A 25540-nucleotide genomic window follows, 5' to 3' on the forward strand; every position below is an offset into this window, starting at 1 on the left:
ATACAGCCCTCATCCTCCTCCACCCACAAACAGCTCCCATCTCTGACCCTTCTCTTCCTCCTGGGTGTAACCAAGACTGATGATCTCTTTCTTATCCCCTGCTCTCCAGAGAAGGTGGAACGGATTTCTGTTTCCCAAAGTGAACCGGCTCTGAGGTTAATGCCCAAGACAGCTCTTCCAATCATAGCTCCCCATTGAACCTGCTGGAGCCTTCGGTCTGGATGAGACATTGAGAGTTCTCGAGGGACTCAGCAGATGTGAGGGACATGGATGAACCTGAGATGTTTAGAAATATCCCCAATACATTTACAGTCTCTAGGAAGTTGCTCAGAAATTTTCTCTATGTTACAGCACTGTTAACAGATATGAGTAAATTCATATCATGGAGACAAACCTTCACCTGGTAGACTGTACTCTCCTTGAGGACAGGAATCGTGCCTGTCCTGTTCACCACTGAATCCTTAGCCCTAAACAGGGGGACTGGCACGTAATCAGCTTTGGGAGTTGGGCAAGTGTTTCCCCATAGCTTTGGAAAAGGGAAGCCTCGACAGCAAGCATCCTTTGAGATAACACCGTGTAGAATCTTGAAGAACTGTTCATGAAAACACTTGAGACACCCCCTAGGGTCTCCCATAATTACTGGGTGGGGCTTTAAGGGGGATTGGAGATCCTGTAATAACTAGTGGTGGAAACACTTGGGAGACACATTTTCATTTATTTATTTTTTTTTTTGCAGTACACAGGCCTCTCACTGTTGTGGCCTCTCCCGTTGCGGAGCACAGGCTCCGGACGCGCAGGCTCAGCGGCCATGGCCCACGGGCCCAGCCGCTCCGCGGCATGTGGGATCTTCCCGGACCGGGGCACGAACCCGTGTCCCCTGCATCGGCAGGAGGACTCTCAACCACTGCGCCACCAGGGAAGGCGGAGACACATTTTTTAACGTCTCATAACTTCACCTCTGCTAGGCTGCTGTCCTAGCCAAATACAGATTGCTCTCACTTAAGACCACATGTGTCCTTATTTGACTACCAGTGACGTTACAGTCACCACATTCCAAAGGACAGAACTAGGAGAAGAAGTTCTGGAAAGGGATAAACAGAAGCCCCCAGGAGCTACTCTATGGGGAGGGTGGGAGGAGCCTGCCATGCGAAGCCAGACTTAAAATACTAGGGTCCAGCCATCAGTAAAAGCGAGGACAAATGGACACAGAGAGCAGTTCTCAACCTTGGATACACGTTGAATCACCTAGGAAAGTTAAAAGGCTGATGTCTGGTTCCACCTCGAGATCTGGACTTACTGGCCTGGGGCGTTCTATTGTGCCACCAGGGTTGAGACCATTGGTCTATAGAATCACTAACAGAATAATTTGAATTCAAATTATTCAAACTAAAATTCAAACTATAATTTGAAAAGATACATGCATCCCAGTGTTCACAGCAGCACTATTTACAATAGCCAAGACATGGAAGCAACCTAAAGGTCCATCAACAGTGAATGGATAAAGATGTGGTAAACATACACACACACACACACTGGAATATTACTCAGCCATAAAAAAGAAAACAATGCCATCTACAGCAACATGGATGGACCTAGAGATTATCATACTAAGTGAAGTCAGACAGAGAAAGACAAATATGATATGATATCACTTATATGTAGAATCTTTTAAAATGATATAAATGAACTTATTTACAAAACAGAAACAGACACACAGACATAGAAAACAAACTTATGGTTACCAAAGGGGAAAGCGGGTGGGGGAGGGGTTTTGGATTAGCAGATACAAACTTCTATATATAAAATAGATAAACAACACGGTCCTACTGTACAATACAGGGAACTATATTCAGTGCCCTGTGATAAACCATAATGGAAAAGGATACAAAAAAGAATATATATATGTACACCTGAATCACTCTGCTGTACACCTGAATCTAACACAACATTGTAAATCAACTAGACTTCAATTTTTTAAAAAGACAATAAAGAAGCAGCAGAATCTGTTGGTCAGCTACTGTCACACCAGCTCACCACTCACTCATTCATTCATTCCTGCATTCACAAACCATTTAATAAGCATTCACCACATACCCTGTCCTGTCCTGGGTGCTGAAACTTGAAGATCTCAGAGCCTACTTGGGGAGACAAATGTCTAAATCTGTAACTTTCATACAGCATAGTAAGTGTGACGATACCACACCAAACTTACCATTTCTGATAGGCCCCTATGACAGAGACTACAAGCTGCTTACCAACATCCATGTCTTCCTCTTCTCCCTGAACACACAGCTAGACCACATTTCCTAGCCTCCCTCCCTTGTAACTAGATGTGGCCACGGGACTGAATTCCGGCCAGAGGAATGTGAGAAGAGTGATATGTGCTATTTCTAGGCCTGGCCCATAGAAACCTTCCAGGCCTGCTTCTGCGTGCCCCTCCACGCTCTTTCCCCGGCTCAGATAACTGGAGCGGCAATTCTCAGGGCCACCTCGGAAGTCATAGTTGAAGCTGGAGGAGCCTCTGTCACCCCGGGTCCCTGAAAAGCTTCCTGGAAAAGAGTCACCCCACCAACTTGTTTATCCGCCCAGGCCTATCCCTTTAACAGGAAGTAAACTCTTGCTGTGTTTTCCTCCTTATTCTTTAGTCTGCCCGTTAGAGCAGTTATCCGAGCATTACCTTAATAGAGTGCCCTTCATTATCAATGTGAATAATAATAAATAGAGCAGAGCAGTACCCTAATACAGTACCCTTCATTAAGTAACTCCACTTCCAAGTGCAGTAATTCAGCCCAGGGAGATACCATCCACGTCAAATACCTGTGCTTCACAACCTTGCTCAAACTTCCCCCAACTTGACAGACTGGACAACCCCCTCACACCTGTACACCCCATGCAGGGAGAGATTCTCAAAGGTAGGGACTGGATATCACCTTTGATCCTTACTGCAGCCTGGCACATAGTAGGTGCTCAAGGAAAGGGTGGATAAAAAATTGAGCTGCTGGAAAGATGAGCAGAGAGGGATTTCTGGCCAATCATCTCTTCCGTGTTTTGTGGTATGGAATTCTGGAGTCTTGGGTGGGTAAGAAAGTTGAGAGGATTTGTCACCAGTATTATACAGTTTAATGATTTGTCATTAAACTGTATAATACATACAGTATAATACAACATTATACTCAATTATATTCCAATATAAAATAAAATTTGGAGTAAATCAATTATACTCCAACATAAAATAAAATTTAAACAAATGCTAAAGCATGTTCTTCACAATGAAGGGAAATGACAACAGATAGGAACTTGGGTAAGAATTACTCCTGGGACTTCCTGGTGGTCCAGTGGGTAAGACTCCAAGCTCCCAATGCAGGGGGCCCGGGTTCGACCCCTGACCGGCGAACTAGACCCTGCGTTCCACAACTAAGAAGTCCACGTGCCACAACTAAGATCCAGTGCAGCCAAAATAAATATAAAGAAATCAATTAAAAGTACTGCACCTGATGGAAGAGTACATCACTTTCTTACACAGGCGAGGAAAAGAGATTGTGAGCCATTGGTCAGAATGGACCATTAGCCTCTAAGTTTTCTATCTGCTGAAGCCACAACTTTTCAAATTAGAAGCTTAACCCAATAGTTGGTTATATAATGGTTTGAAAACAGCATTTTTTTTCAATATAATGGAATAGAAGGGACGAGAAAAGAGTAAAACAGAAACGCCTCTTTTAAAAAAAAAATCAGAAACAATACAATAAATGCCCACATGAAAAATAATACTCTTTCTGAAAAGCTATTAATGAAACTACAGCCCATTATGCTAGGCAATGTCTTATATGTCACACAAATACCACTGTGCCATTCTTCTTCAACTTTAATGTTGATGAACAAATCTCCTTTTCTTAGGCAATGAGACCCACGGGACTTACTATCTCTTTTCTGTTCTGCCTGTCAGGAGGCTCATAGGTAAGTTTTCACTCAACTACAGGACCTATTCTTCTCTAGGTTTCGGTGCTATAATAATATGTTCCTAATCTTTCATTATTTGGCATTTGCTCATTTATCTTTGATTTAAGTTTTATTGCATCTAGGTTTTCCTTTTTTGTAATTTGTTTGAAGATTAATAAATAATAGAAATAATTACTGATATAGGCAAGAATAAAAATGGATTAAAAAGGAGTTAGGGTGAAGAATAATTACCAAAATATTAAAAACAGGTATTTTATTTATTTGCATTTAATTTTTTTTCACAATGGGCTTGTATCATTACTTTTTAGTTTTTAAGCTATTTTAATTAGTTAATGATGAACAATAGGCTAGAAAGTGGGAATTATCCCTTGGTCAGTGGGCCAGTCAGAAGATGCAAGGGTGCTTTATACCTGTGTTTGCTACACAGAGACAGGATCTGACCCTGGATCCTTGTGAGAATTGCCATCCTTTCGTAGTTTCAGCACAAGTTAACCTAGATGGAGAGCTGTCAGCCAGACAGACTTATAAATTATTTCCTTAAGAGTTTCCGGAGGAAGGGCAGGGTTGTCAGAAGGAGCCTAAGAAAGACCTCTAGTACATCTTGAAATGCCTGAAGTATGGACGGGGCTAATTTCTTCAGTTTGGTCTAAACAAGCCCAGGTTTGATCCTGGTTCCTCATTCTCATGTCCAACAACAGTGGACGTGGTTGCTACACTACTAGGATCAACTTAGGGCCCCCAGAATCCTGACAGGCCACTGTGTGCCCTTGTTGATCCTTGTAGCTCCAGCACTGAGTGTAGTACCTGGCTCGGCAGGTGTGCTCTGAACTGCTGTGAGCTGCAAGCACAGGTGCATGGTGTGCGGATCCATTGAAATGATCGTGAGCCAGGTCTGCTAGAGCACATCAGACACTGGGCAAGTCCTCTGCCCCCAGTGGGTCAGTCTCTCCCACGTGCCTGTGAGCCACAGATGTGGAACTCAGATAACCCGTGCTCATTAAGTCATGTCCCCGGTGGAGACCACAGTGGCACATTGCCTTAGGAGTTTGGTGATGACAACCTGCCTTCCTGGGCTTGACCCCACTAAGTAAGTTAACCATGATGATCCCAGATTGGAAGTCGTGTCAAGGCAAGCCTTGCCTGGATTATGACCACGGCATCACCTACCAGCCTTGCAAAATTAGTGTCTCCCTAAAAGCCCCAGTTCCACCCACATTTCTCAACCACCCCTCTTTGTTGGTATCTACGCTCCCTTCTAATGGCTTCTTGAGAACAGAACAAAAGCAACAAGGTGAGGTGGTGGGAAATGAAACTGAATTCCAACTTTATCCTTCTCTGATGACTCGGTAGTTAACACAATGTAACAGACATATTTCTTAACCTCTCTGAACCTCAGGTTCCTCGTCAATGAAATGGACTTAACACTGACCCCCATATTTTGGGGGAAGCAAAGCACGATGTCTGGTATACAGATGATGCTTGATAAATGTTACTCTTCCCTTTCTCTTTGAAAAGTCAAAAACATATGGCCTGAGTCCCAAGACTCCGCGTGATCTGGTTCACTCTCACCCTCTCCCTCTCCCTCCAGGCACTGGGCTTCCCCCCTATTTTTTGGACAGCCCAAGCACATTGCTGCCATGGGGTCTTTCGCCACTACTGCCTTTGCTAGGTCATTCTCCAGGTGTCCACATGGCTGGTTCTTTCCTTGAATGCAATCTCTGTTTAAACTCCTTCTCCCCAACCATCTGCATACAAATAGAGACCGATTCCACTTTGTAGCTAGAGGCAAGATTCTCATCTCTAGTGGTCAAGTTTCTGTTCTCCGTGTGCTCTAGGAATCAGGTCCTCATTAAAGAAAATGAAAGGCAAGCTCCACTTTAGAACCCGGTGCCTCTGGCCCCCTAGCTGTGCCCTGTAGTGGAAGAGGGCAGGGAAGGGGCGGAAAGAAACTGGACAGAACCTGAGGCTGGTGTTTGGAACCCATCCCCACTCCTCACACAGCTTTCTCCATCAGCCAGCAAAGAGGCCCAGGACCCACGTAGAGGCAACCCAGAGAGCGATGCAGGTGCCCCGAAAGGACCGTCTCGGGTCCTTGGCTCCCAAAATGATGGTGCATGACAGGACACAGTGAGGGGGAGATTGGGCCCTGGACACCCAGCAGCTGAGGCGGGGCTCTAATGTCCGGTCCCAAGCACAAAGCCCAGGCACGTGCAGGGACCCGGAGTCTCGTCATCCTCCACAAGCGCCCTACCTTGTCTAAGATCTTCCCTCACCTGTCACCTGCCTTGGGGCAGAGACCTAACCTTGCTCAGTGGGAACTTCTATCCCGGACCTGCATCCACACGGTCCCCGGACCAGCATCCACACGGTCCCCGGACCAGCATCCACATGGTCCGGGGTGTCCTCTCCACACCCGCTCACAAAGTCTCGGGACTGTGCCTGATGCCTACCTTCCAGTCCCTTCTGCCCACCGTTCATGCCAATGAGGTGGGCACCCTGCCCCCGCCACTCCACGCCTCTCCCACGAGCCACCAGAAACAAGACACCCAACAAAATCCCTTTCCAAGCAAGGTCAACCCTGCCAAACATGTCTTTCTACTCAGTATCATTTGGAGGTGCAGCAGTATCACATCCTGCCCCCCTAAACGCTGCCTCAATTTGCTTTTCCTCTAAAAAAAAAAAGTCCCCAGGAAAGTCACGCCTGTGTTTCCCTGCACCCCGAGGTGTAAATGTCCTTCCTGGGGGTGGGTTTGGATAAGGGCTGGAGGAGACTTCCTGAAACTGTGAAGCTGCTCCAGGAATGCCAAAGTCAAATTGCAGGGGGTGAATCTGAACCTCTCTCCTCAGCAGATTAAACTCTGGGTGTTTGCTTACCATTCAGATGCACTGAACCGAAGACCCCCGACTTAACAAGAAGATAAAGAGATAGGAATGGGTAATTCATCACCAAAAAGCCACTGCACCAATCTCCTGCCTCTTGTCCTACCTCTTCTCCCCTTGATCGGAAATGAGTGTCCAGGAAAGTGCTCGGGCATCCCTCGCCTTCCCCATCCTGGGAGAAAAGGATCAGCTCTGGAACCACCATTCCAGGTTCACTTGGGGTCACGAATCCCAAGGGGTAAGAGGCCATGTCCTTCACTCCCAGCCCCTCTGCCTTCTACAACTTGTCAGGACCAGGGTCCCCGGCAGGGGGGACTCACCGCTCAGCCCGGGGGTGGCCATGGTGCGGGCGCGCAGGGCAGGAAACCGGGACTGCCCCGCTGCTGGGGCTGCTCTGGCGTCTGCTCTGGCTTATTCAGTCGCGGGACTAATTCCATCGCAGCTCAGCTCCGTCTGGACGTGCCCGCCCCAGCCTGCTGCCGCTGCCTCCTCCCCCATCCCTCGCCAGCGGCTACCAGGCCTCCCCGGAGCTGCACCCTAGGCGCACCGGCGCTGGTCGCGCCACGTGGAGAAAGGAGGGCGTTCCCGTGGGCCGGCTGAGTCCGGGACACGCTCCGGTTAATGAAGCTGAGGGGCGAGACAGTAAGACCGCTGCTCTCCCCACCCGGGGAGCTGCCTGCTAACCTGGTTCGGGTGTGAGCATTCGGCCGGATTATCTCGTGAACAGCCTGGCTGATTAGCTTCCAATTCCGCCCGGGAAGCCTGCTTCCCGCCGCCCTGGCCCTTATCGCCTGGGTAGGGGTGGGAGGCTCCCCCGCAGGCCTGCCTGCACTATACCCGCCACCAGATGTCCCCAACTTTCTCTAGATTAAAAGGCGCAGGAGTGGAGGAATCGTGCCCCAGGGACAGGAAGAGGGACTGCAAGAGGCAAGGGGAGGGGCTTGGGGAGGCAAGGGGTTTTAGCAAAGCTTCCCAGGGAGACGCTGGGACCAGCTGAGGAGGTAGATGGTGGAAGCTCCATTCCAGGAAAAAGAGGAGTTCCATCTCTCCGGAATGGCTTTGACATCTAGCCATGGGCAGGGGGATGGAAGAGAAGACCTCCAAAGGGCCATTCTGGATGATGGAATCTACAATTCCAAGACGCCCCCAAGCGAAACAAGTGCATTAATACCAGGGACCCTGAAAATGAAAAGGTATTATAACATTATATGTCAAGTAGGCTCTGAATGACTTTCCTATCTCCTATGCTGATAAGGTGGGCTGGTGGGGACTGCTCCCCACTTTATAGATAAGGAAACTGAGGCAGTAAAGGGGAGTCAGGGGCTGAGCAGAAGGAAAACCAAAAGCAGTGTGTGCCAACCTGGGCTGTATCCTGGGCACCAGGAGTAACCATGGCTGACGTGGATGTGGACTTCCTCGCCCTCAGCATCCTTCTCAGAGCCTCCCCCAGAGGAATTATCTAATTCTAGTAACAAATCTATGAGGGAATTACTGCCTGTGTGCCCATTTCACAGATCAGGAGACTGCAGTGTAAACGGTCAGGCACCGTGCCTCTGAGGACTTGCCTGCTCCAGAGCCTGTGCTCTAACACTTGGTTCCTGGCTGCTTGAGACAACACCCTTCTCCATTCACTTCTGGGAACCTTCTCTACGTGTTTTCAATGCCAGGAGGATTGGTAACCTTTCCACCATGGTGGTTCCTTATCCATTCCCTCTCTTCTCTCCCTCCCGCACTGTTTTAGTCCCTTGGTCCCTGCATACTCCTCCCTTGAGACTCCCCCTAAGACTCTCACTTTGGGGACTGTCCCATCTGGTCTAAGGGTGACAAAAAGAGAGTGCCTGAGACCAGAGGCAGACCCACCCTGGAACACATGCAGAATGGGGACAGCTCCTGGCTCATACCCCCACTACCAGTTTCTCCTTTTTACCCTACTTCCTGCATTTTTTTTTTAAATCAAAATATGCAATTTTTCTGACTCAGCTTTTTTCTTGGCAGTGAACTGTACCATCAGTAAATATGAGGGGAACTCAGGCTATGGAGGCAGTTGGAAAACTGACACCTTCTGCTGGAGAGGCAGACTCCCTGCTGAGTTCCTCTGTGGCGATGCCTCCAATGGCGTCTCGTCCCCAGGTGGAGCATTAGGCCATCAGTCAGAAGGGAGACAGGTAATTCTCTGGCCCTGGATCTGGTTTCCTACAGAGACCATAGAGGCACTCAAAGTTGGAGGTGGGGTGATGGATGGAGGATGACAGCCTTGGAATTATTGAGCAGTTACATAAAACTTCTATCCATTCTTCCTTCCCTCTACCCGGCTAAACTCCCCACCAAAACGACTCAACACAACCCATGCCATTCGCCTTTAATGTATCTTCCCTGGAGGTTCTTCCCCAGCAGTGACAGAAGCAGAAAGACCTAGAAATGCAGCCGTCACTGGTTCCTGTGAGAACAGGGCCGAATCTGTCAGCACCGGGGACGTGTGGCTCTGATGCACCGGCTCCGGAGTTCCTGCCCAGGTGTCCAGGTACTTGGGTTCTGAACCTGACCCTGCCACCCAGCAGCTGTGTGACCTTTGGCAAGTTACTCAAGTTCTCTGAGCTGCTTTCATCCGCTGCAAAGGGGCAGGAGAGGGCAGTGGATGAGATGTCTAAATCCTTTCCAGCTCCATGGTCAAGTATGTTCAATGAGTTGAGTCTCTCCTGGGCTAGGAGGATCCGGCATGAAAGTCAATCTTCCATCAAATTCCTGTCTCATAGCCAGGACAGTTGCTTTATTCTCATGGGTGTGCTCTCCCCACCTAGAGTTTCTGCCATCTTGCCAGCATATACATGTAAGCTTTTTTCATAAAAGTCTAAGAAAGGTGATCTCTCCTTGAGAGTGACAGCAGTGGTTAGTGATTTGGGGACTCGGTGAGGTCTGGAGTTACCTACGCCTCTTCTATCCACTAAAGGATCCTGGAGTGGGCAAGGCCTTGGCCTCCAGCATCCAGCCCAAAAGGAACTCAGCTCCCTCACCCCTCAGAACAAAGGAAATCCTCAATGCTCTGCCACTGACGGTAGGGACACTTAGGGTTTCCCTTTGAAGCTTGATTTCCCCGTTTGTCTTCTGGTCACTTTTTCCGTTATTAGAGAGCAATTCATAGTTACTCCTGGACTTTCTGGCTTATTTGACCCTCCCAGCCGAGTGAGTGAGACTGACGTTCCTGGTTCCAGTTGAGGAAACTAAGTCTGAAAACCGCTAAGGGGCTTGCTGAGGCCACACAGTCCGGCGAAGGCCATGGGTGGAACCTGGGCCGCCCCCGAGTCTGGGGGTCCCCGGCCACGGCCACGCCTGTGCCGCGAGGGACCACGTTCCCGCACATGCCCAGCACCGCGTTTCCAGCCCCCCAGCCCCCAGCCTCTCACCCTCCCACGGGGGCGACTGAGGAACACAGGCACTGGCTCAGCTGAGGGCTCAGAGAACCGCTTGCACACCCACTGGGGCCCCTTCCCCATCAAGTCAGCCACACTGGCCAGAGCCTGGCAGGAGCCTGGCTCTAGGGACTCCTCTGCTCTGCCCAGAAGCCCCTGGATTCAGAGACTGGAGACCCCAGTGTTCCAGAGCAAATCCCTTCTCCTTCAGCCACTGGGCTGTTTCCAAGGAGGCCTGGCGCTCACTTTCCCCTTCCCTCCCCGTGGACGCTGAGCTGCCACTTTCTCCCCGACGTGGGCGGTGCCTCCCGCAGACCCCGGGGCTCAAGTGTTTCCAGATGGAGCCTGTGCTCCCCTACCCCCCACCCCCTTCGGCACCAGCCTCAGAGCTCCAGCCCAGCCTACAACAGCCATCTCAGCCTAGATGAACCATGAGCCTTTGGCAAGATGACAGGTTGGCCTTTATTGTGGGCCCGGGGAAGCCCGGGAGCGGAGCACGCATGCGCCAAGCAGGGGTTGCCAAGCGGGTGGTGACGGGTGTCCGCGGCAGGACCGCGCTTCACTGGCGGCACTTCCTGGGGGAGCACTTGCACTGCATGGCGTTGAGGACCACGTGGTGGATGACGGAGCCGTTGGCGCAGCGCAGGGGCACCTGCATGGGCTCTGTGCGTGTGGGCGCGCAGCAGGCGCACTGGTCCTGCACGTCCTCTGTGTCGATGGAGTACAGGGCTTTGCTGGTGCATCTTCCCTACGGCAGGGCAGAGAGAGGCGGCCGTTGCGGGCGGTGGAGAGTGCCAGGCTGGGGAGGGCTCTGGGGCAGCCCACTTCCTCCACCTGCCCTCCTCCAATCAAGAAGGTCTGGCCTTGCCCGGAGAAACACGGGACAGCCAAACAACGTGTAAAAGAGCTCTCGGGAGGTCTGAAAGGCCTGTCCTAATGGAACTGTCACACCCAATTCCCATCTTCCATTAAGCAACTCTCCATTCTCTTCAGAGGACGTGTTGAATCATTGCTCGGTTTTTTTCTTCTAGGGTCAAAAGTTCCCATTTACTTCAATAAAACATAGGTTTTTTAAAAAAATTTTAAAAGCTCCCAGTTCCTTTCACTTCTCCCCCCTGTGAATTTCCCAGATCCTTCGACTCTGTAACTAAAGAGACGTGACCAAACAAAGAACTTGCCCCTCCTAACCGAGGACCCCTTACCTCGCAGTAGTGAATGTCCACTTGCTCTTCAGACAGACAGTCTCCCACTTTGACGTACTGCAGCTTGGCAGTGATGTCCTTGCACTCGGGCTCCTCACCTACAGGACAGGTGAGAGATGGGACCTGTTCTTCCACACAACACTCTCCAGCCCAGTTCCCTCATTTACTGGAAATAGGTCAATTTCACAGTAACCGGATCACCAAAGCCAGCCATGGGGAAGGCAAGTCAGTGGTCCTGGTTCCCCTCAGCTTCTCCTGGCCCTTCATATTCAGAGATATAGTTATCGCTGGGTTTAACTCACTTAATGGCACAATTTTAATTGCAGGAGGAGCGTAGATTCACTGTGCTTTGGTGATGTCAATGGATAGGACTTACTTTTATGTAATTGTAGACTCTAAAAACCATGATGAATAAATAAGGAAACACAAGCTTTAAATGACACATTAAACAAGCTGGACATAATTGATATTTATAGGACATTCCATCCGAAAACAACAGAATACACTTTCTTCTCAAGCGCTCATGGAACATTCTCCAGGATAGATCATATCTTGAGTCACAAATCAAGCGTTGGTAAATTTAAGAAAATTGAAATCGGATCAAGTATCTTTTCCAACCACAACGCTATGAGACTAGATACCAATTACAGGAAAAAAAAACTGTAGAAAATACAAACACATGGAGGCTAAATAATACGTTATACTAAATAACCAAGAACTCACTGAAGAAACCAAAGAGGAAATCAAAAAATACCTAGAAACAAATGACGTTGAAAACACGATGAACCAAAACCTATGGGATGCAGCAAAAGCAGTTCTAAGAGGGAAGTTTATAGCAATACAATCCTACCTCAAGAAACAAGAAACAACTCAAATAAACAAGCTAACCTTACACCTAAAGCAATTAGAGAAAGAGGAACAAAACCACCCCCCCCCAAAGTTAGCTGAAGGAAAGATCGCAAAAATCTGATCAGAGGGCTTCCCTGGTGGCACAGTGGTTAAGAATCCGCCTGCCAATGCAGGGGACATGGGTTCAAGCCCTGGTCTGGGAAGATCCCACATGCCGTGGAGCAACTAAACCCATGCCACAACTACTGAAGCCCGTGCACCTAGAGCCTGTGCTCCATAAAAAGAGAAGCCACTGCAATGAGAAGCCTGCGCACCGCAATGAAGAGTAGCCCCCGCTCGCCACAACTAGAGAAAGCCCGTGTACAGCAACAAAGACCGCACACAGCCAAAAATTAAAAAAAAAAAAAAATCAGATCAGAAATAAATGAAAAGGAAATGAAGGAAACATTAGCAAAGATCAATAAAACTAAAAGCTGGTTCTTTGAGAAGATAAACAAAATTGATAAATTATTAGCCAGACTCATCAAGAAAAAAAGGGAGAAGATTCAAATCAACAGAATTAGAAATGAAAAAGGAGAAGTAACAACTGACAGTGCAGAAATACAAAGGATCATAAGAGATTACTGCAAGCAACTATACGCCAATAAAATGGACAACCTGGAAGAAATGGACAAATTCTTAGAAAAGCACAACCTTCCAAGACTGAACCAGGAAGAAACAGAAAATATGAACAGCCCAGTCACAAGCACTAAAATTGAAACTGTGATTAAAAATCTTCCAACAAACAAAAGCCCAGGACCAGATGGCTTCACAGGCGAATACTATCATACATTTAGAGAAGAGCTAACACCTGTCCTTCTTAAAATCTTCTGAAATATAGCAGAGGGAGGAACACTCCCAAACTCATTCTACGAGGCCACCATCACCCTGATACCAAAACCAGACAAAGATATCACAAAAAAAGGAAACTACAGGCCAATATCACTGATGAACATAGATGCAAAAATCCTCAACAAAATACTAGCAAACAGAATCCAACAGCATATTAAAAGGATCATACACCATGACCAAGTGGGGTTTATCCCAGGAATGCAAGGATTCTTTAATATACTCAAATCAATCAATGTGATGCACCATATTAACAAATCGAAGGATAAAAACCATATGATAATCTCAATAGATGCAGAAAAAGCTTTCGACAAAATTCAACACCCAATTATGATAAAAACTCTCCAGAAAGTAGGCATAGAGGGAACCTACCTCAACATAATAAAGGCCATGTATGACAAACCCTACACACTAGGGTTTGCATTCCTATACACTAACGATGAAAAATCTGAAACAGAAATTAAGGCAACACTCCCATTTACCATTGCAACAAAAAGAATAAAATACCTAGGAATAAACCTACCTAAGGAGACAAAAGACCTATATGCAGAAATCTATGAGACACTGATGAAAGAAATTAAAGACAATACAAACAGATGGAGAGATATATCATGTTCTTCGACTGGAAGAATCAACATTGTGAAAATGACTATACTACCCAAAGCAATCTACAGATTCAATGCAATCCCTATCAAACTACCAATAGCCTTTTGCACAGAACTAGAACAAAAAATTTCACAATTTGTATGGAAACACAAAAGACCCCGAGTAGCCAAAGCAATCTTGAGAACGAAAAACGGAGCTGGAGGAATCAGGCTCCTGGACGTCAGACTATACTACAAAGCTACAGTAATCAAGACAGTATGGTACTGGCATAAGAACAGAAATATAGATCGATGGAACAAAATGGAAATCCCAGAGATAAACCCATACACACATGGTCACCTTATCTTTGAGAAAGGAGGAAAGAATATGCAATGGAGAAAAGACAGCCTCTCTTCAATAAGTGGTGCTGGGAGAACTGGACAGCTACATGTAAAAGAATGAAATTAGAACACTTCCTAACACCATACACAAAAATAAACTCAAAATGGATTAAACACCTAAATGTAAGGCCAGACACTATAAAACTCTTAGAGGAAAGCATAGGCAGAACACTCTATGATATAAATCACAGCAAGATCCTTTTTGACCCACCTCCTAGAGAAATGGAAATAAAAGCAAAAATAAACAACTGGAACCTAATGAAACGTAAAAGCTTTTGCACAACAAAGGAAACCATAAACAAGACAAAAAGACAACTCTCAGAATGGGAGAAAATATTTGCAAAGGAAGCAACTGACAAAGGATTAATCTCCAAAATTTACAAGCAGCTCATGCAGCTCAATATCAAAAAAACAAACAACCCAATCCAAAAATGGGCAGAAGACCTAAATAGACATTTCTCCAAAGAAGATATACAGATGGCCAAGAAGCACATGAAAAGCTGCTCAACATCACTAATTATTAGAGAAATGAAAATCAAAACTACAATGAGGTATCACCTCACACTTGTTAGAATGGGCATCATCAGAAAATCTACAACAACAAATGCTGGAGAGGGTGTGGAGAAAAGGGAACCCTCTTGCACTGTTGGTGGGAATGTAAATTGATACAGCCACTATGGAGAACAGTATGGAGGTTCCTTAAAAAAGTAAAAATAGAACTACCATATGACCCAGCAATTCCACTACTGGGCATATACCCTGAGAAAACCATAATTCAAAAAGAGTCATGTACCACAATGTTCACTGCAGCACTATTTACAATAGCCAGGACATGGAAGCAACCTAAGTGTCCATCTACAGATGAATGGATAGAGAAGATGTGGCACATATATATACAATGGAATATTACTCAGCCATAAAAAGAAACGAAATTGAGTTATTTGTAATGAGGTGGATGGACCTAGAGTCTGTCATACAGAGTGAAGTAAGTCAGAAATAGAAAAACAAATACTGTATGCTAACACATATAGAGAGAGAGAGAATCTAAAAAAAAGAAAAAAGGTTCTGATGAACATAGGGGCAGGACAGGAATAAAGATGCAGACGTAGAGAATGGACTTGAGGACACGGGGAGGGGGAAGGCTAATCTGGGACGAAGTGAGAGAGTAGTGTTGACATATATACACTACTAAATGTAAAATAGATAGCTAGTGGGAAGCAGCAGCATAGCACAGGGAGATCAGCTCGGTGCTTTGTGACCACCTAGAGGGGTGGGAAAGGGAGGGTGGGAGGGAGACGCAAGAGGGAGGGGATATGGGGATATATGTATACATATAGCTGATTCACTTTGTTATACAGCAGAAACTAACACAACATTGTAAAGCAACTGTATTCCAATAAAGACGTCAAAAATAATAAGATAAAAACCATAATGATCAGAGCAATCCTCCTGCGCTTATAACAATATCCAGAAGCTGACGGGCAATGAGGTAGCTAAGAAATACAATTAATCTCTATCCATCCCTGCAAATGTCATTGTCTCTGTGGGAGCTGATCGTAGGAGCCCTTATGGAATCTTCCCTTTGGGTATAGCTACCTCTGGGTCGCTAGCATGGGTCTCCTTATGTACAGGGGTTAAAAGCATTCAGATCTGAACCTCTCCTTGGCCCACTGATAATCTAAGATTTAATGCCACCTCATTATTGCCCGTCCAAACACTGGGAGTTTTCCATTCCTGGATGGCTCCAAATCTAAATCAACTTTAACTACCTAATAGTTGGGTTCCCAGCTCCCAAATAATGTCATTTTAAAGTGAAAGCCTGCCAACCACATTAAGAGGGTGGAAAAGGAAAACACATTGAGCCCAACACACTATATTCTTTTGCTGTAGATTTAAATCCCTGAGCCTGGCTTCTTTTCCTTATGGAAGGTCCCCACCTCTTGAAAGCACAGACCAACACAGGCCCCTTTTGGCCTCGCTGCTAGTTTTGAAGATAACAGCCTCGGCGCAATTCCATGTGCAGCACGCCTAGAGAGAATGCATCTCCTCTGATGGTTTCCTGACCACATTCTTCAACCATGCAGACAAGAACCATAGAAAAAGATGCTTTCAGAGTGTGTTTTCCGCAATCTGCAACTTGGTTACAGCAACTACAGGGACTGTCAGAGTGAACCGTCAAGAAAAGAATGAATGACTGAACGCTGAAGATATTCATGTTTTTACTCTTCCTTTCTCTACCCAAAAATAAACATGGGAACATGGGCCCGTGAACCCCAAAACTAACTAAACTAAAAGACACAGAATATTAGTCCAGGCAAGTAATTCTACATTCAGAGAATACAGCACTAACACTGGGATTCTGAAAGGTACTTGTGTTCATGGAAACAAGAACGCAAGAACATGTGGTGAGATGCTGTCTGGTGGGCAGGCTTGAGCTCCGTCTCCAAAGCTGCAGCCGTAACTATTGGGACCAACCAGTACAACACAACTGCAAGGTCAAGAGGAGCTGAGAGTGAAGCAGACGAGGTTAATAAAACTGAGACCAGCCTCTTAAATCCTCGAGAAGGCTGTGTTCACTGCAGCCCCACAGCCAGCTGCTGGTTTCCCTTTCTCTCTGGGAGAGCTGCACGACACCCAAAGATTAGAGGCATACTGAATGTCCGCTCTGTCGAGATCATGAATCAAGGTGCCTGTCTTCAGGAGTTCTGGTGGCAGAGGGAAGACATTCTCTCATGATAGGACTACTATGACCAACCCAAGGCTCTGCAAGGGGAAAGGCAGGTAAGAGGCTAGTGACTGCCAGGAGTTTGGAAGGAAGGAGGAAGAGTGTGCCTCACAGGCATCTTGAAAGGGGGCTTGAGCAGGGGGCAGTCCAAGGACAGGCAGGGTGGGGTGGAAGTGCCCTGCAGAATTGAACACAGTGACTGCAATATCTTTCTAGAAGAAAGTTCATCGCAAAGAACAGTCCCTGGACTTCTCCTGATGGATTTCAAGGGACAAGCTATTGGTAAGGTACTTACATGTGTCACAGCATGTGCCTGGAATTTTCATGATTTTCCCCTAAGAAAACAGCAAAGTCCCAGATTAGGCACAAATAGTACATAGTGGACACTTTCAGTCACTCCAGGCCAAGTCCTCCTCTGGACTCACAGTCCTGAGCTTCAGTCCCCAGAAATGAACGGGTTTTCCCATCACAGATGTGAATAGACTGACCACCCCACCTGGCCAGGCCGAAATGATTCTGATTATTCTGAATTCCCTTCCAGCTGAGTCACCAGGATCATCATTCCCAGGGGAGGCTGGAAATCAGTTTGCTCTCTCACCATCCCAATCAAGGATCACAGATCCAGTCTCCCTCAAAGGAAGGTGTTTTCTTAAAGCATATGGTACAGTTGAGAGAGTTTTGTCCCTGCATCAGGCTTTGATTTTGTAATTTCGTTGATTTTTAAACTAGGTCAGGGTTCTCCTTGGACACTGGGAATCACGTGTCCAACAGCAGAGCTGGACCACTGTTCAGAAGAACCCTCTTCTGAGAGTCGAAGATGGAGACAGTCAAGAGGAAAGCAGGGCCTGAGCCCCAGCTACTCACCCCCTCGGCCAGACACTTGTGTCCATCGAAGGGCGGGCAGCTCGTGACCCTCTTCTCCCAGATGAGCTCGCCTCTCTTGTTGACCCTGCAGAAGTGACTGTCACAGCCATCCTGGAGAGTCTCGTCGCGCTGGAAGGAAAGAGGGGAGGTGGGCAGAGCAAATCTGAAGACGGTGTTTGGGGTCCAAAGCCACTTCAAGCCATGACCTTGACTCCTTGGAGTTGTTGAGACAAGGTAGGGGACCTTAGAACAAGACCGAGGCAGTGTGTGCAAAGTCTCCACACCCAGAACCCAGAACGGAGGTGGAGTCCAGTTTTACGGCTTGTTAACTGGGAATGGGGCTGCATAAATGTAGGGCATCCCTAACTCTACTGACCACTTAACAGCTTAAAGAATTAAGACACAGCAAAGGGAAACTGGCCCTGGCCCATCAGTAGCTGAACTAGAGGTGAGCCAGGCGCCCCCTGCCAGCCCCACCAGCCCACTCTGGCTTTCATAGAGCCCAGTCTGTGTCACCCTGATTGCCTGGCCAGTCTCATAGACCATCAAGGCTGGAGAAAATCTTAAAGATCAACTCACTCCCAGTCACGGGGCCCTACACCAACTTCTGTCACAGAGAGTGACAAATTAGCCAAATCTAAGAGAGAATTCTGTACTTCCTAAAGGTTACCCATCTTTCCCTCATGAAATCAGAACTAGGTACAAAAGGAAGTCAATATTGACCCAAACTCAGTCCCTCTTCCTTGAAGAAAATATCCCCAAATAGGAAACCAGACGGTGGTCGTAGGGAGACCCCTGAGTTTAAGTTGCCCACACACACCTTCAGCATCATGATCTGTCCCCCTCGTAGCTGAATGGTGCAAGCCATAGGCAGGCATCTCCCGCAGCACTGGCCCTGCATCTTCTCTTCCTCGTAACCCTGTGTAACCAGGAGAAAAAGCAGCCTTAGTTTAAACCTCCCCCTAAGATCCCGATCGAAAGTAGGCCAAATGGTAAATGGTTTCATTAAACAGCTGTTCAAACTAGAAATCTGGGGGTCATCCTTGTGTTCTCTCTTTTTCTTATCCCCCCTGCCCCCTCATCACCAGATCTTGCCAAAAACTGCATCTTGAGCTCATCCACAGCTTGTCGTGCCAGGGTCCTCTGTCATCACCTGATCCAAGAAATCATCACCCACCGCTGGACTCTGTCACGGTAGTAACTGTCTTCCTACCTCTGTTCCTGCCAATCCAGCAGCTTCCCAGAAGACGGATTTCATTGTTTCACAAAAACGCCCCCCCAATCTGGGAGACAACATAGGGTGGCCAACTTTATATTCTGCGAAGTATTTTAAACCATGTTAACAAAGCCAAAAAGTGATCATCAGCTGTCTCGTCACTGCGTTAAAATTAAAGCTCTTTTAACTCTCCCCACCATGCCACAAAAAAAAAAAAAAAAAAAGAACTAAATCTAGAAAAGTTTTTTTTTTGGTTTTGTTTGGTTGGTTGGTTGGTTTTTTCAGGCAATGCTTTATTAGGGTCCCTGCTGCAGCAAGGGGCAGTGAGAACAAGTAACAGGTGCCCATGCTGGCTCGGTCCCAGAACACGGACAAGCTGGCTCCTCATATGGGGTGAAGGTAGGGGTGTTTAAAAGAATAAATTTAGTTCTGTGAAGACCAGCTATGGTGTCATTCTTTTTTTCATTTTGCTACATTTAGTAATGACTTAGAGATTCATTCCTTGGGGTCCTGAGGTTTTTCTACTATGAATCTCTAGCAGGTAGGTTTGGAGCCCCGGACAGAACACCTGGTCCTCTCACACTGCTCCCTTGCTCACTGCACTCCGACTGACAGCTCATAACCAGCTGGGGAGGTTAGGAGTCTATGCGCATCCACTGAACTCATCAGGGAAGCCGCAGAGAGAGCCCAGGCCACACACACACTCAAAGGACACTGCTGACATTTGAGGCCATCAGGTCACGTTTCACCGGTGAGCTTCAACTGTGTTTTCAAAAACGCACAATTCCTGGCAGGTGTGGACCGAGGTGGATGGGAGAGGAAGAAAGAGACGGGAAAAACATCATGAATGTATGTGAGTGGTTGCAGTCAGAAAGAGGAAATAAAATGAGGCATAAATCAGGCACGATTTCACGGGAGCGTGGATTGGGGCATTTTTTAGTGAGTGTTAGAAGAAGACACTAGGAAATGCCCTCCACTCAGCAGGCCCAAGGAGAAGAACGTGCCCAAAATCTTTACAAGAGAAGTGAGGGGTGGGGGACAAATGGAGGAGGGGTCTGCAAAGTGAAGGGATGGGGCGGTGGACGCACACTCCACACCCCAGAGAGGCAGAGGGCACGGTGAAGCCAAGAACAGGGAAAGGTGGTAGGCTCTGTGGGAGAAGAAGGGACAGGAGAAAGTGGAGGAGGGCGGAAGGTGAGAGGAAGGGCGATGATTTCAGAGGTGCTGTGGGACCGGGGGAAGAGGGACGGGAGGGCAGGGAACACGGCAGAAACCACTGGAAGGACGCAACAGAGAGAACGGACCCCGCAAGGCAAGAACACAGCTGCACTGGTGACAGGCCTGTCTGAGCCCTGCTGGCGGGGTACGCACCGCACAGCTGCCAGACGGACACGGAGGGCCGTGCTGACCAGACTTCTGCCGGAGCACCCAATCAGGAGCCGCCAGGTGCCCAGCCAGCCACAGGCTCATTCACTCAGGTCTGAGCAGCCAACTAGCCCTGCTCCCCCTGTCCAGCGATGCCCCCCAAACTCTCCTCACAGGTGTCTCCCGGCCCTTTTCATAAACTACATCGGCTGCTCAAGGACCCCAGTCTTATCTCCCCGCTGCCCTTTTCTAACTCTTGCTTAAATGCCAGTCTGTCCCTGTGCCCCCTCCTGGGGGGTCATCGTTCAAGGTCAGCCCATGGTCATGCTCCTCTGGGAGGCCTTCTCAAGGTTCCTGGTCAGTGCCACCTCTCTTCCTCAAGCCTTCCTTTGTCTCTACCACCCAGCAGCACAGACCGGCTTCTGGGCTCCTTTTAGGTATAAGCGTCGTCTCCCCTGAAGGAGACACAGGCCCCACGTCTCTGATGATGCTAAGCGTTCCATCTGACATCGGCAGTTCAAACAGACACAGACCAGCCTACGCTTGACCCACCACAGCTCCCCACCTGCAGGAGGCCACACGGAGGCCCTTCATGGCAGAGGAACGTGACAAGACCAGGTAAGCTGAGCTAGAATGGGGGCATCTGAGGCAGAGCTCAGCAAAGGCTGAGAGATACACAGCAGGGCTAATCTCAGGGATCTCAAGAGGGAGGAGATCCCTGGGGAGACAGCGGAATTTTGGAGGTGAGGAGGAGGAGTACACAGACCAAAAGGGGCCGTGAATTTAAAAATATTTAGAAACCTAAGTCTGGACTGGATTCTAAAGCTGGATTTCTATGGACGCAGAGGAAGTGGCCGTGCCACCCTCTGACCACCAGAGGGCGCAGGTAGAGAGTTAGTGGGCTCGTCCCCCCCGCCTCCCCAGAACACTCTCCTTCAGGACAGCTTAGCGTGGACCGCTTCCTGCATCCACTGTAGTTCCATGGACATCCAGTTAAAGGGATGCCAAAGACTCCAGACAGCATCATTCCATCCCATATTCAAGCCCAGATGTATGCAGGGGAGTTATCTCACACACACTCTCTCTCTCTCTCTCTCTCTCTCTCTCTCTCTCTCTCTCTCTCTCTCACACACACACACACACACACACACACACGCCTGCATCCGAAACCCTGAAACAACTGGGATTTTAAATTTAAAAAAAGCAAAAAGGCATACTTCACTGGCTTCTTTCTAATTGAGGCGGGAGTGTTCTCCTTGAGCCATTCTATCAGAAGTTGCTGTGTCTCCAACGGACCCCTTCACTCCCCTTGTAAATATGCTATTAAGCCCCTACTTGGAGCTTCACACGGTGCCAGTGCCAGGAAGGGCACAGGTGCAGAACACTCCCCGACCTCAAGAGCGCTGACCACCAGCAGCTTGTCCTAACCTTGTCCCTAACCCACGCGTCACCCCTCCCCTCTGGCCGCTGTGCCGCGCCACTCCTCCCCGACCCCGCCCAGAACCCGCCGCCCGCTGCCCCACCATCTGAAAGAGCAATGACTGTATTCTGTGCATCTAGCTCACAAGAAACTCATCTGACCAACCCTATTTTCTAAGACAGCAGGAGCCCCAAATGCAGAAGGCAGTTTGCGGAGGAAAGCAAGGCATCCTCCAGAGCGTTGGGTCCAGCTCTGCGAGGTGGGGCTAAGAGTCACGATGAGAATAGTGAAGTGCACGCTTTCCTCTACCCAACTAGAAATGATGATTCCACTTCCCAGAACCCACCCTCAGAGGTGTTCTGAGCAAACACAGTCATCGTGAGCTGGCAGGGTGAACTATTAAAACGCGATGTCCAATAATAAAAGTATATGCTGAGGCAGAGCCCCTTCAAAGAATGTTGCATAGAACCCTGCACATAGCAAGTGTCTGATAAATAACTGTGGACTGACTAGTCACTGATAAATATTTGTTGACTAATTTTTAATGTTTTCAAAGAACAGTAGTATGTTGCTTAAAAAGAATACAGAATTGTAAATATGGTATCACAAGCCTTGCAAATACAGGAAGAAAATGTTTGAATTTCCAAAACTAAATTATAATTATATCTGAGAAATGCAATTTGGGTAGGTGACTTTTATTCTCTTCCTTACTGTTGTCAAATATGTCCATAATCAGAAGATCACGAAAGTTTTTATTTAACGAGCCCGGTGAGGTCCCATTGCTTGGGTCCCACAAGTACCCAGTCCACCCCCAGGCCCCCATGAGCCTCTCTCACCAGCGGGCAGTCCTCACAGGTGGTCTGCCTGCACTCCAGCTTGAATCCGGAGATGACCCCCGCCTGGACGGTGCAGAGGCAGGTGGTACACAGGTCAACCATCAGACTCCTCCCGGGCTGGAACCAAAGGGACCAGGGTCAGGCCTCCTGGCACCCGGAACCCCCGACCCTCCACTGCCCTCAGTCCCGTGAGCCGTCTGCCTTGGGCATGGGGGCCCGGCTGCCCAAAGCTGCCAGGATCCATCACCCTGATTCTCCTCCTGTCCCGAGAGGTCTGCTCCCTCCCTTCCCCACCCCACCTCAAGGATGGCATGGTAAGAGTGAGGGCTTTCCCAGCAGAGAGGGAGCTGGGGCAGAGGGAGCGGGGCAGATTGAAGCATGCACAGAAGAAACGCTCGAGTGCCTGGGGCCGGGATGTGAGCGCTAGAAGGCGGGGCCCGGGCCCCGGAGAGGTAGGGGTTCCACTCCAGGATGCCTGGGAAGCCCTGGAGGAAAGGAAAGTGTGGGTGGGGCAGGCCCCCCGGCTCCTTTCACTTGCACTTTAGAATGACACCCTTCCCACAGCACCCCATCCCTGCCCCCCAGGCGCCCTGGAGAAGGCGGCAGCTCACCCCGATGATGGTGCCGTTGAGCACACAGGCCTGCACGGGCTCTGGGGAGAGACAGGCACAGGGCATGAGTGTGCGGAGCACAGCTGGTGAAGGCCCACGACCCAGCTGCTCCTCCCAGGCTGGGCCTCCCTGCTCCACCTGCCGGTCCTTCTCCCCACCCAGCGCCAGGCGCTGTGGGTCCTCCTGCCGGAGCCCACGTGGCCACAGTGGCCCCAGGCCCGCTGAGGAAGGGCAGCTACCTGCTGCCCACCACCCAGCCCGCAGGGAGAAGGTCCCTGGAGTCCTCGAGGGGAGGGCACTTGTTTAAGTGATTCACACCCAAGGGGTGAGTGGGAGGATGTTTGGGCTTGTCAAAGAAAGACATTCTACTCCGGAAACTTTAAGCGCCAAGATAAAATCACACACAGAGCTCAGGACGGGGTGGCGAGAGCTGTTCGCTGCTGCTGCTGCTGCGTTGCTGCTGCTGCTGCTGCCGTCGGTTGTTTGGCTGGTTGGTTAGTTGGCTGGTGGGTGGGTTAGTTGGTTGCTTGGTTGGTTTATTTGGTTGGTTGGTTGGTTGATTGTGTGGTTTGTTGGTTAGTTGGTTGACTGGTTGGTTGATTGGTTTGTTTGTTTATGTGGTTGGCTGGTTGGTTGGTGGGGTTAGGGGATGGGCAGTTGGAATACCTTTTCCAGCCGAATGACTGAGAAGAAGTCTCTAGAATTAGAGAAGCCTGGGTCCAAGCCCAGTTCTACCACTCACTAACTCACAAGAGCAAAGGGAGGTATAATGGTACCCACCTCATGGGATTGTCATAAGGATGACATGAGACAGGGTACAAAACCAGCGCTGACACAGTGACGACCCTCAGGAAATTGTCCCATTTCCCTCATCTTACTTGCTCTCTCCCCGAAGTGTTAGCAACGAATGGAGAGATTTGATCCTCCCCGTTTCCCTGAGCTGCTCAAAAGGCAAGGATTCGGGGGCCTTAGAGGAGAGAGAGGCTTGAAGGCGGGCTTGGTAGCACATCTTACCGCAGTGACAGGTGGGGCAACAGTCCGAGGTCTGACAGCTCAGCTGGAAGCCCGAGGGGCAGGTGGGGACGTCCAGTTGGGGGCAGGAGACATTCCTCTGTTGCACGAAGACCTCCTCCTTGACTCGGACACACTCGTAGATGAGGCAGGGGTCCTCGGGAGAGGCCCAGTGAGAGCCAACCTGTGGTCGGAGCACCCAAGTTGGTCAGGGGGCCAAGGTCCCGCTGGGAGTGGGCGGCCCCCTCAGGAGCTGGTGTGGGTCCTGGAGGTGAGCCCGGCTCAACGGCTAAGCCCTGCCCACAGGGTGAGGTGCACAGAGGGAGGGACAGCTCATCCGGGTCCTTCAGTGAGTCTGGGTCAGAGTCACCCTGACCAAGATCCTAGCTCAGAGCCCCGTGTGCTCCCAAGACAGAGTCTTGAGCCACCGGAGGAAGCACCTGGGGACACCTAAGGATGCTCCCTCCACCCTGGGCTCGGCTGGGAGCTGAGTGTCCAGGAACGGCTGCATGGGGAGACAGTGGAGGGGAGATGTGGAGGGAAACTCAGCCCAGCACCCAACCTCGTGCTGCTTCCCTCTGGTACAGGGAGCCGGTGAGAGCCGGGGATGCCGGTGTCTGACCCTTGGCTCTGAAATCTGCCCTGAGCTCCCAGGCTGCACACAGGCGGCCTGTCCCCAAGGGCACCACAGTCAAGGACCACTGAGTGTCCAGAACATGGTTCAGAAAGTCCCTGCGGAGGTTCTGCCCGGACAACACGTGACCATGAGCACGGTCTGTGTGGTCCAGCTCCCAGACACGCAAGTGGGGGCACCCGGCCTGCCCACTCCAGGCCCAGCCACGTCTCTTGGCCCCTGCTGCCTCTCTTCTCTTTCCAGAAGAGAAGCAGAAAGTACCACACACTGCGGCCTCTCTCCTGACCCCCCTCTGACTCCCCCCGACCAAAGCTCCCCGCTGCGGGCCACGCCCCACTCCGACCACGTACCCGCCAAGCTTTGGGCGCATCAAGAGGACCTGTCCCTACCACACCTGCTGGGCCCCCCAGAGCCACTGCCGACACGCAAGTCTTGTAGGTAAGATGGAGACTTGAATTGGGAAGGGAAACTCTTTTGTGAACACTGATGCGGGTCAGGGCTGAGGGAGCCCTGGAGGCAGATGAGAGACCAGAGGCGGGTGGGGGGCGGGGGGGAGCGGTGAAGAGGATGCTGAGCCTCAAAGGGACCAGCAGGGCTTCCCTGGTGGCGCAGTGGTTGAGAGTCCGCCTGCCGATGCAGGGGACACGGGTTCGTGCCCCGGTCCGGGAAGATCCCACGTGCCGCGGAGT

The 25540-nt window shown here is 49.4% G+C and overlaps 2 protein-coding genes across 8 annotated transcripts in view; both read right to left on the reverse strand.

Moving 5' to 3' along the window:
- ANO2 (anoctamin 2) overlaps positions 1-7990 on the reverse strand; it is a 338080-nt gene extending 330090 nt beyond the window's left edge. The window contains exon 1 of one of the 2 annotated variants that reach the window (XR_010932208.1): positions 7158-7990. Coding sequence is in view for 1 of the 2 variants with exons in the window: in XM_067695483.1 (XP_067551584.1) it covers positions 7158-7179 (22 nt within the window). In the remaining variant the exon portion in view is untranslated. The remainder of the gene's footprint in view (positions 1-7157) is intronic. The other variant, XM_067695483.1, reaches the window with a different exon arrangement.
- Positions 7991-10682: 2692 nt separating this feature from the next.
- VWF (von Willebrand factor) overlaps positions 10683-25540 on the reverse strand; it is a 197711-nt gene continuing 182853 nt past the window's right edge. For all 6 annotated transcript variants that reach the window (XM_067695488.1, XM_067695485.1, XM_067695489.1 and 3 more), the window contains 8 exons: positions 24221-24401; positions 23207-23247; positions 22596-22712; positions 18579-18677; positions 17759-17887; positions 17190-17229; positions 11447-11544; positions 10683-10992 (listed from right to left, as the gene is read on the reverse strand). In XM_067695488.1, coding sequence (XP_067551589.1) covers positions 10804-10992; positions 11447-11544; positions 17190-17229; positions 17759-17887; positions 18579-18677; positions 22596-22712; positions 23207-23247; positions 24221-24401 — 894 coding nt within the window. In that variant the 3' untranslated portion in view covers positions 10683-10803. The remainder of the gene's footprint in view (positions 10993-11446; positions 11545-17189; positions 17230-17758; positions 17888-18578; positions 18678-22595; positions 22713-23206; positions 23248-24220; positions 24402-25540) is intronic.

The sequence above is a fragment of the Pseudorca crassidens genome, chromosome 11 (genome assembly GCF_039906515.1).
Source record: "Pseudorca crassidens isolate mPseCra1 chromosome 11, mPseCra1.hap1, whole genome shotgun sequence".
NCBI classification, from domain to species: Eukaryota; Metazoa; Chordata; class Mammalia; order Artiodactyla; family Delphinidae; genus Pseudorca; species Pseudorca crassidens.